The 11,818-nt window shown below is 36.5% G+C and overlaps 1 protein-coding gene across 1 annotated transcript; it reads left to right on the top strand.

Moving 5' to 3' along the window:
- The first annotated feature begins 9,381 nt into the window (after positions 1-9,381).
- Positions 9,382-11,813, top strand: LOC142556529 (protein LIFEGUARD 4-like). Its single transcript, XM_075667987.1, has 4 exons — positions 9,382-9,835; positions 10,168-10,281; positions 10,885-11,042; positions 11,420-11,813. The coding sequence occupies exons 1-4, from the start codon at positions 9,589-9,591 to the stop codon at positions 11,621-11,623; spliced, it is 723 nt and encodes a 240-aa protein (XP_075524102.1). The 5' UTR covers positions 9,382-9,588; the 3' UTR covers positions 11,624-11,813.
- Positions 11,814-11,818: the final 5 nt, after the last annotated feature.

Raw genomic sequence — 11,818 nt, 5'->3', positions numbered from 1 at the left:
TGGATAGTATCTCTTTGATATATAAATATATCAAAACTGTGAGAGATACTCATAATCATGTGATTGGCCAATGACATGCATGAATTACTATCATTCATTGGCTTTAATCATCGAAAACTTCATTGGGACATTTTAGCAAACACTTGGTAAGCAACAATAGAGTACTAGCTCCTTATCAATGGATTCAATTATATTCTTGGCTCAATGAACAAATAACAATACATACATCAATAATCTAACAATGGAAGGAGCTAGACATCAATAAACATGGCTTATATACATATATATCATGTGAGCATTAGAAGGAAAAGCTTCTACTTACAACCAATCCAACAATATGGTGGCTATGATAAACTTGAATGATTCCTACAAACATCAACACAATAATAACCAACAATCATCAACATTACTCTACGAAATTCATCAACACCCTTCAATCATCCAAACCCTACTTAACTCCTAAATAATAGAACCCTTACCTGGTAACTTGAAGGAATAGGTAGAAATCACTAAGAATACAACTAAAATCCTTGCACTTGGTGTAAAGATTGAAGGAGAGAAAACTAGAATGAAAATGGCATGAATCGATTTTAAGGAAAAGAGAGAAGGTTAGAATGAAGTAGAAGCCTCTAGAATCATGTTATAAGCCTTCAATCCCTTAAAAACGTGTTTTAAAAAAACAATTTCGCATGTCTAGCGCCGCGGCGCCACTAATTGGCGCTGCGGCGCCTGCTTTAAGACGCTGCCTGGCAGCGCCTAGGCGCCAGGGTTACGGCCCTGGCAGCGCTGCGGCGCTGCTAGGAACTGCCACCTGCACTCCACAACAGTGCTCTGCGCATAGCTCCAACAAAGATTGCTTCCGAAACGACTCTTCCCTTCATAATCTGGAAAAGTGGTAAACAGGAAAGTTGTAGCTCTATGTCTTGGCTTGCATCTACAATTGGCCTCATGTCATTTGAAGGTCTGAGTAAAAAGTTATGCTCAATCTCCCAACATGTGTCAATACAGAAGCAACGATACACATGACACACTTCGGGCAACTTTTGGCTCGTCTCCCCTAATGATTTGAACAAAACTCACAACATGAAAGTTATAACCTTATATCTTATCTTTCCAATGAAAGTGGCCTAACATCAATTGGATCAATATACAAAACATTATGCTAAAAACCACAACTACTGCCACATTTTTCATACCGTTTCTGCGCTTCCATTTCCCATTTGGCTTAAGATCAACTTTCTATTATACCCATCCACTTCCCTAATCATCACCAACTATGAACATGATTCCAAAACAATAACCATAAACAATGACCATATAACAATCATTCCAATAAACATATTTACAACCATCACAATATCCATAACCAATAATCATTTCCACCATAACCATTAAAATATTTAAAACCATATCTTATCACCATAAATCATAAATAACACTATAAACTATAACATGACAAAAAGGTTGGGATATTGCACAATCTTTATTTTAATAATATTTGAAATTATTATTTTGGCACTTCTTTATCTGTATACACATGCTAGTTGCATAGATAAAGCCCTTGAATATACAAATAGTAGAAAGAATATGAGATGCTCATATGATGAGTATCATGAAACTCATATTTGTAATACTGTATATTCTAAACAGTTCCTAGTCGATTCAGCCGCCGCTAAGAAGGATTTAGGCCGCTCGAGTTTGAGACTAGTATCTGCGATGTGAGTACCGTGTTTCATTGGTAGGGGACATTGTGATGTCCGAGCATGCAGATAGGTGCTCCTGGTAGAGTTCACTGAACAACCCTCCATAAAGGACTTTCCAAGTGGTTCTCACTTATCGAGTGGAAAAGTCCTAGTTTATGGTTGTATACCATTAGCCCTTATGACCCGGGACAACATTGAGACTCTATGTGCTAGCACTACACTTTGACTTGTTTACCGACTCTCAAGGGGTCATCAGGTGGCAAGGTTGGGTGTTCTGTCGAAACATATAGAGTCGATGCATTGTAGTCGGGGATTCACCGCTTACCTTCGGGTATGGATATCCTATGTGATCTCATGTGTATGTAGTTTTAAATCTCTGATCAGAGTATGGTGGTAATTATTAAAGGGGTTTCATAGATTACACCATCGATGCAACTACGACATGACACATAGTATCGATTCATTGACAACTCTCGATATACCAATGGTTGTCGAATCGGTCGGGATATATGAGTTGAAGGGACCGTACTGTATGCTAACCATAATTGAATGGTTCTTGCAGGCACTATCATTTGATACTTATGGAATCATGTAAGCGATGCTGCTAGGCGTTTAACATGATTGGTTGGGTAATATCAGACTTGAGTTCTGACGTTCTTGTTATCAAGGAGTTGATAAGTAAGAATGGAGGAATTGGGGTATGCTCGTATAAGGACATGTTTAGTCCGAATCACATGGAGATGTGAACCCACGGCTAGTTGTATCAATGAACCATTGAGGGTCACACAAGTGCTAACTTTCTAGATCCCGGTTGAGAAGTAAAATAGTTCAATGTGTTGAACGGCTCTAAAAGAGTTTATAAGCGTAAATAAAAATAGAAGTATGACTTCTATAAGGAGAATGTAACTTTTAATTTGAGGAAGTGTTCCTAAATTAAAAGTTGGTCAAACGAGTAATGTATTTGAAAATTGTGATTTTCATATACATTATTCTGGACTAAATTAAATCAATTCAAGTTTTGAATTAATTAAACACTAGTGGACCTGGTAGAGACCAAATAATTAAATTAATTCAAGTGTTGGATTAATTAAACAACATTGGGCCTTGTAGAGCCCAATTAGAAAAATTATTAAACTAGTGGACTTGAGTAATATCAAGTAAAGGTTAAATGGTCTCAAATGTGTTTGAGACAATTTAAATAAAAGTCCATGGGCCTTGTAATTGTTACAAGCCCAAGTGAAATGCATGCTTGGAAGGTGAAAGGTTGGAGACAACTTTTGAGTTAATTGCATGGCATGCACATGCACCTTTTTGCTTTAACTTTTTCCACAACCAAGAAAGTCTTCCCCCTTCTCTCCTCCCCTTATGTTGGACGAAATTTTACTCCAAAAATTCTCCAAAATTTGTTCTTCAATTGTTGAGGAAACAATACTCTTCTCAAAGAAAAATACCTTACATTTTCTAGTGCAAGTGTAAGGTGATTCTAGCTAGTTGGTGGTGGGCCTAATTTTGAAGAAATGAGGCTTGAATATTTGTCATCCATTCAAGAGCTAAGGTGTTTACACCTTAGTTGGAGCCATCATCAATCCCTTGTGATTGATAGGTAAATTTCTAAACACCCTATGTATGACATTTTGGTGTTTTTGTATTTGCTACACATCTTAGTAGAGGTGTTCGGTTTTTCTTCTTGAAAATAATTTTTGAACTTCCGTTGCGTATTTGAACACCTAAAACCGATCCCCTTTCATTTATGACCTCTTTCTTGACCACCTCTTGCATAGCTGGGTTTAGACGCCTTTGGGGTTGGGTAGATGTCTTGTGGTCGGCCTCCATCAGAATTTTGTGCATGCACATGGAGGAACTGATCCTCTTAATGTCTGCAATGCTCCAACCTATGGCTTTGATATTATCCCTCAGAACTCGTACCAGCTTCTCTTCTTCCCTTCCTGTCAAAGTAGAGGAAACTATCACTGGCAATTTATCGTTATCAAGCAAAAATAGATATTTCAAGTGCGAAGGAAGAGGTTTCATCTCTAGGATTGGGGCTTCTTCAATGGATGACTTTAAAGGTCTTGGGACATGCCCAAGCTCCCCAATCCTAGAGTTTACCGTTTTTGAAATCGGTCTGCCTGCTTCCAAATAGTGCATGTATTCCTCAATCTCCTTATTCTCCAACTCTCTTGGACATGAATGAGTCAAACAAATCTCCAAAGGATCCTGAAAAATTAATTCCTGCATATCACACTCAACAAACTCATCAGTGGCATCAATTCTAAAACAATCAGATGTATCATTCGAGTATTTGATGCATTGAAAAACATTGAATATCACACTCTCATTATTCAGTCTTAAAACTAGCTCACCCTTATGCACATCTATTAAGGCCCTTCCGGTGGCTAAGAATGGTCTCCCTAAAATAAGAGGAATCTCTCGATCCTCTTCCATGTCTAACACGACAAAATCAACCGGAAAAATGAACTTGTCAACTTTTACCAACACATCCTCGACAATTCCCCTTGGATATTTAATTAATCTATCAGCTAATTGTAGAGAAATTGTAGTTGGCTTCACTTCACCTATTTTCAGCTTCTCAAAGCATGAGTATGGCATCAAGTTAATGCTTGCACCTAGGTCACATAAAACTTTACCAAAAAATGAAGTTCCTATGGTACAAGGAATAGAGAAGCTACCTGGGTCCTTAGCTTTTGGAGGAAACTTATTTTGTAAAATTGCATAACATTCCTCCGAAAGCTTCACTGTCTCAAAATCCACCAGTTTCCTCTTGTTTGATAAATTTCTTTAAGAAATTTTGCATAGAAGGGCATTTGAGCTAAAGCCTCTGCAAACGGGATATTTATGTGCAGCTTTTTGAAAATTTCCAGAAAGTTTGAAAATTGAGTATCCATTTGCAGTTGCTTTGCTCTTTGGGGAAACGGGAGTGAATTAATATCAATAGTGGGGTTCGAGTTTAGAGACTTACCTTTCTCCTTTGCGTCCTCGGACCTTTGCTTGGATGAACCCTTTTCTTTTACATCTTCTTCAACATCAACTACTTCTTGCTTTATGGGAGCTGTCACCGTGACTGAATTGACACCCTTCGGATTCTTTTCCGTGTCACTAGGTAGTGAACCCGGAGCTCATGTAGCCATTTGTGTCGCCAACTTCCCTAGTTGAGTCTCTACCCTTTGCATCATGGCATCATGATTTTGCCATCTCATCTCATTCCGGCTATGTATTTGGCGAGCATATCCTCAATATTTGACTTGCTATCTTGTGGCTTGAAACCAAGTGGCATAGAAGGTCCAGTACCTTGCGGAGGTTTAGTTGGTTGCTGAGGAGGCTTTTGTTGCGTAGGATGTTGCGGAGGATTGAAATATGGTTGCTCAACAGTATTTTATGATTGCCTCCACCCAAAATTCGGATGATTCCTCCAGCATGGGTTATATGAGAAAGTTATGGATTATATCGTTGCCGACCTTGGTTTCCCACATAGTTCACTGAGTCCCCTCCAAAGCACTGTATTCTCTCACAAGAAATATTTGGCATGAATTGCATGTCACTAGATGATCCACCAACTATCTCACTGTTTCCTTGAACTTGATTTACTGGCTTGATTGGTATTGATCTATTTGTTTGTAACTGTGTCATCTGATGTGTCAATCCATCAAGCTTTGCTGTGATTGCTGTCAAAGCATCCATCTCAAGGAATCCAACTTTCTTCTCCCTTCTGTTGTCTTGCCATCCTACATTGCTTTCTGCCATATTAGATATGATTTCAAGCGCTGCGGTTGGTGTTTTCCTGTATAAGATAAGCTACCGTTCGCTGCTGCATTAAGCATAGATTTCACATATGGATCCACCTGTAGTAGAATGTCTCAACCTGCTGGCCTATCAAGAAACCATGTCTCGGGCACATTCTCGACATCTTCTTAAAAACCTTGCCCATGCTGAATTCAATGATTCCCCATCTCTAGGGATGTAAACGAACCAAACCGTTTGTGAGCTATTCGAAGCTCGATTCGATAAAAGCTCGTTTGAGCTCGTTTAATGAGGCTCGTTAAGATAAACAAACCAAACTCAAGCTTTACAGTATTCGGCTCGTTAACTCGTGAACATGTTCGTTGGTAAGGTCATGAGTAATCTTTTAGATGAAAAAATAATAGTTTTGATATTTGATTTATTGATTTTGCATATTATTTATGAAATATATAAAAAAATCTATTAAATTTATTTATTATAATAAATTTACAAATTTTAATAAGAATAATATATTTTTCTTTAAATATATAATTTAATTTTTAATTAATTTAAATGTATAATTCATATTTATTAAGTTTGTTTAGACTCGATAAAGGCTTGAATAAGCTCGTGAGCCATGCATATATTCGTTAAATAAAGCTCGAGCTCGGCTCGATTATAAACGAACCAAGCTCAAAATTCAAGAGTTCGGCTCGGCTCGACTCGATTACATCCCTACATCTCTCTATCTAAACGATGTGATTTCATTTCGCAATTGTGTAATCTTAGTTGGGGGAAAATACCTGTGCATGAAGACCTCGACTAATCCATCCAATGTAGTGATGGAACCAGCTGGAAGGTCTCGAATCCACTCCATAGCTTCTCCTTGCAGGGAGAATGGGAATAGTCTAAGACGAATGGCATCAGTACTCACCCCATTGCACTTGATTGTATCACAGATCGACAGAAAATTCTCCAGATGTGCATTGGGATCTTCAGAAGGTGATCCTCCAAATTTGACTTGGAGTTGAATCATCTGGATAATAGCTGGCTTAAGTTAGAATGTATTTGCTTGAATTGTAGGGCGGACAATACTAGAACCATAACCTCCAAACGCTGGTTGATGAAGCTCCATTAAAATACGATCATCCTCTTCTCCGGCCATGTTTTCAAATTCTGGTTTAAGGTCTATTTCAGATTCCTCTTCAGATTCAAGTTCAAGAGCCAAGTTGTTGTGCCTTCGAGCTCTACGGATGCGACGGAGAGTGCTTTCAATCTTTAGATCAAGTGGCACTAGATTTTCAAAGCCCTGAGCACGGATCATATAACACGAGCTAGACTCCTGCAATCAAAATTTAAGTGCACAATTCAAGCTCCTAAAGGGTGTAAAAAATCTGTAACAAAGTTGATTAAAAATAAAATTTTAACAATAAAAATAAGAACTAAGAATAAATGCCTAGTCTCAAATAAATAATTTATCCTAATATTAAACAGATAGTCCCCGGCAACGGCGTCAAAAACTTGACTGAATATTTCGGTAGGGAATAAATCTAGCAAGCGGACTAGGTCAAGTTATAGTAAATGGATGACAAGTCCAAGTATCGATCCCACAGAGACTATTATTTAAGTACTAAAATTTAAATTATTCGATTTAATCTAGTTAAACAATAACAAGTGATTTGATGATAATTTAAACTAGTTAAATTAAATTAAATTATGCTAAATTAATAACTAAGATCGAATTTGCAGAACAGGTTGAAACTTGGGAAATTTTCAAATTCAACAAAATGACCGAGAACACACAACGGTCCAAACTTTGATTATTGTCACGCATTTGAATTAATTAACCACAGATTATTGATGTCACGATGAAATTGTCTAATTTAACTATAAATCTATTTCTATAATTTACAATCATATTTCATTTAACAGTCCAATTATTTTTAATTGAATTTATTAAACAAAAACGCATTATTCAACGATGGAATCACAGCTGTCGCCTAAAATCGCACATTGAAATCGAATACTATTTCTAGTCGGTTTAACCGTGTGTTGATTAATGTTTTTAAAGCTAAATTCAATCTATTCCCTTTTGAGTCAAGATCGAACAACAAACATGCAAATAATTGACCAAATTAAATGCAAATAAATTATGCAAACATTAATCAATAACATAAAATTAATTCATAAATTAATTAATCCAATGAATGAACAAGATCAATAGTTAGTCCATATCGTGGCCCCGATCACGAGAAAAACTACTCCATAAATTCAAAACTAGAAGAAAAATTAATATTCGAATTCATGAATAAAAATACGAAAGTAGAAGAGGAGAAGATCTCAGCGATGGTGCGTGAATCTTGCTTGTGAACTGCGTCTCCCTCTCGTTTTCTCCAAGCTCTAGCCGTCGCCTTCAAAAGTTCAAAGTCTCAAGAGTCGAAAAAGTACTCTCCATTTCTTAGGTTTTTTCTTTTATATATTTCCCCCAAAAATCCCTCTAGACCTTGTTATTTTCGAGTCCAAATTAATATCCTCCCAAAATCCCCAAAAAATCTTCGCCAAATCCGAATCTGATATGAAGGGCACGGACCCCGTATAGACATCAAGGTAAGGGTACGTGTATACTCTGTAAAATTCTGTCATGGAAACACTGGACACGGACCCCGTGTATGGGTCCGTGTAGACACTGCGATTCTCATTTTCGGAGGGTAATTGACACGGATCCCTGGTACAGGTCCGGAATGGGGTCCGTGTATGCTCTGTAATTTTCTTCTTTGGAGGATGATAAACACGGACCCTTACACGGGGTCCATGTCGGGGTCTGTGTTAACTCTTTCACTATTCTCTATTTTTCCGTGTGTTTCTGACATGGCATTGCGAAGCTTGACTTTCTTTCCCGTTCATTGGCTTTTATCATCTTTTGGTCAAACCTGCAAATAGCAATAATAAAACGAATTAAGCGTGAAACTCGGAATAAAAACGCGAGATAAGCATGAATACGAAAAAATAAAGTCCCTAAAACGCTATATAATTTGTGCTTATAACTCGCCCAACCAAAAAAATTTTAGTTATGTTATTTATGTTCATCAAAAGGAAATTACTTCATAAAATATTTATATTAGATATAATCTCAACTCGGAACCGGTCTGAATTCAATTCGATTTAATTCGGTTCAATATTGGTTTAGGGTTGAATCGAATACAACATCAATAGTGAATTGTCCAAGATCAGTTTCATACAACTATATTAGATAGCATGTACGCTATATTTATGTGTATATGATAGATAATTATTAAAGAAATTAAGAATTGACATGAAATTTAGATCTAATTTATTTAGATACATAATGTTTTTTTTTAATAGATTCCGATTTGGTCTCAATCTGATTTCAATGTAGCTTAATTCGATTTCGGTTTTGGATTTGGCTACAGTTTCAATCCATTAAATCCAAGATTATGTATTTTGTGAGAGGGTCTCACGAATATTTTTCTGTGAGACGGGTCAATCCCTACCGATATTCACAATAAAAACTATTACTCTTAGCATAAAAAGTAATATTTTTTCATGGATTACCCAAATCTCACAAAATACGATCCGTGAGACCGTCTCACACAAGTTTTTGCCTATATCCGGAATACGATATCAAATAAGATTACTTCGGTTTCATCACCCTCCAATCCGGAACTGGTTTAATCTGGTGCCGAACAAGCCTGGTAACATGCCTAATGTTATATCCCTTATCTATGAAGTGAAACAATATTTTTATCCATTGGCTGAAAATTGTCTAAATTTAATCGCTCTAAATTCTCCCTCAAAATATAGAATAGACAAAACAATAAAGAATCATAGATATCAATTTATTTATTTAAAAAAAAAAAAACGATCTGATATTTATTTCCATATCAATCAATATTCACACGTAAAATCCCTACACTTTCGGAATCAAAACTCGTTTGCCTGTCATCTTCCATTAATTTCACAAATTTTTCAGATTCCTAGTTTCAATCTAAACAACAACATATCAACCCTTATCGTTTTCCAGGGTTGATTCACGCATTAATCATAAAGAAAATCCAAAAACTTGGAGACAAAAATTAAACCCAGAAATACAATATATCTCAAAACTTGGAGAAAAAGGGTTGAAAGAATGGCAACATTTTATGGGAAAAGAGACGTCGAATTGGGGAACGCCGGGCAATTGTACCCGGGCATGGTAGAGGATCCGCAGATGCGATGGGGTTTCATCCGCAAAGTTTATTCCATCCTGTGCGTGCAGTTACTTCTGGCTTTCGGGGTCGCTATTGCCATGTTTATGGTTCATCCGGTTCGAGAATTTATGAGAACTCCGAACGGGCTTTACGTCATGATCGCGGCCATGGTTCTTACCTTCGTTTGTGAGTCAAATCTTTAAAAAAATTATTTCACGAACATTGGCATGTATTAGAATTTTTCAAACAATATACAAATCATTCCTGATTATTTCCAAGAAATATATATGGAAACAAAGATTTGTATGTTTATAATAATTGGTATTTTCTGAATAAACCATTTTCATGAAACGTATGCATGGGAGCAATTATGGGAATTAAATTAATATTTTAATACTTTTGGTAGTGTTAATCGAGATTCACGTCACAAATTAATTATAATTTGCTTGATTTATAATGTTACAAACAAACAAAAAAACAAGAAGAAGTTATTGATGATTTTCTTGAATTGAATGCAGTGTGCATGATGATGTTTTGTTTCAGCAAACGACATCCATGGAACTATGTCATCTTGTTTCTCTTCACCATTGCTATGTCCTTAATGATCGGTGCTGTTTGCACTCAGAAGAAAGGTAATGTTTGCATTCATCTCCCATCCTTGATGTATGTGTATGTGTGAGGAATATGACTTCGAAATTAGAGCGGGATTACATATTTGAGTACGTCTCTCGTGAGACGGTCTCACGAATCTTTATCTGCGAGACGGTTCAACCCTACCAATATTCACGATAAAAAATAATACTCTTAGCATAAAAAGTAATATTTTTTCATGGATGACCGAAATAAGAGATCCGTCTCACAAAATACGACTCGTGAGACCGTCTCACACAAGTTTTTACCTACATATTTTAGTCGAAAGACTAAACAGGAGGATAAAGAATTCAGGTAGAAGAATATGTATATAAAAGCATTCGGAATGAGTAACTAAATATGCATAGAAAAAATTGATAAAAATGAATAGCATTAACGATTTTAAAGTTTAGACAGTTGAATCCTTCTACTCCTTTCTTGTCGGTTTGGAAAAACAAAAACAAAAAATTATAAAGAATCATTAGGAAACATTATCTAAAACCCAAAAATATGTTGTGGAGATTTATTGATTTTGTGTGATCATAATGGGAAAATTTGCATTAAGTGTTATATTTCAATGCTTATAAATTGTAATTCATGGACAGGTGAAGCTGTGCTGATAGCAGCTGGTCTAACACTCCTCGTCACTATTGCTCTCACTATTTTCACATTTGTCGCGGCTAAACGAGGCTGCGATTTTAGCTTCTTGGGACCCTTCTTACTCTGCGCTCTCTTGTTATTAATTGCTTTCGGACTTCTACGGGTATGTTTGTTCATTTTCACCTTCCTTTTGTATCTAAATTCTTTTGATAACTATATCCATCATGATCATATGATTGAAAAAGAATCCGTTTTTAGCGTTTTAGGTGCGAAATTTCTTTCCCTGAAGTAGAAATACCATTCTTTATATCGTACTAGTTTGCATTTTCTTGATTTGTCCAACGTTTATATCTTTGGTGGAAAATTCATGCATCCGGCGGCCCATGAGTCTGATCGATGTTGGAATCGAATTTACCATCCTTGGTTTGTTTTGTTCGTTTCTTAAAGTGCCTATCTGATAATAATGATGCATGCAAACCGTGTTTGTCTATATTGATACCTTGTACTAAATCGAATTTAATTTGCTGTATCGGATAACAGATTGTGTTTCCCATGGGGAGATTAGGGGAGCAGGTGATTGGATGCGTGGGAGCGTTGGTTTTCTCTGGTTTTATCATATATGACACCGATAATCTGATCAAGAGGTTTAGTTACGACGAGTACATCGACGCTGCTATGTGCCTTTTCCTCGACATAATTAACTTGTTCTTATATCTTCTCGCCATCATCGGCGGGGATGACTGATCGATGGCCAAGCAGACAAGCATAGATTAATCCTTGATTAGTAAACCTCGTTTCTTTGGATGTCTCATTTTGTCATGTTATCCTACTATTGTTCAAATTATTTCATTGTAGATTTCGACACATTAGCCTAAGGACTTTGAATTGATCTAAAGCCAATCCATAAAAGGATATAGAATCTAGATTACGTGCTTGTCT

This window comes from Primulina tabacum, chromosome 9 (genome assembly GCF_025594145.1).
Source record: "Primulina tabacum isolate GXHZ01 chromosome 9, ASM2559414v2, whole genome shotgun sequence".
Taxonomy (NCBI): Eukaryota; Viridiplantae; Streptophyta; class Magnoliopsida; order Lamiales; family Gesneriaceae; genus Primulina; species Primulina tabacum.
The sequence above is the reverse complement of the archived record's forward strand: the minus strand, read 5'-3'. Positions and strand labels throughout refer to the sequence as shown.

Coding starts and splice junctions, on each gene's coding strand:
- LOC142556529 (XM_075667987.1), top strand. CDS start 9,589: ATGGCAACATTTTATGGGAAAAGAGACGTCGAATTGGGGAACGCCGGG. Junction 10,282..10,884: donor TGTTTGCACTCAGAAGAAAG/GTAATGTTTGCA, acceptor ATTCATGGACAG/GTGAAGCTGTGCTGATAGCA. Junction 11,043..11,419: donor TTGCTTTCGGACTTCTACGG/GTATGTTTGTTC, acceptor ATCGGATAACAG/ATTGTGTTTCCCATGGGGAG.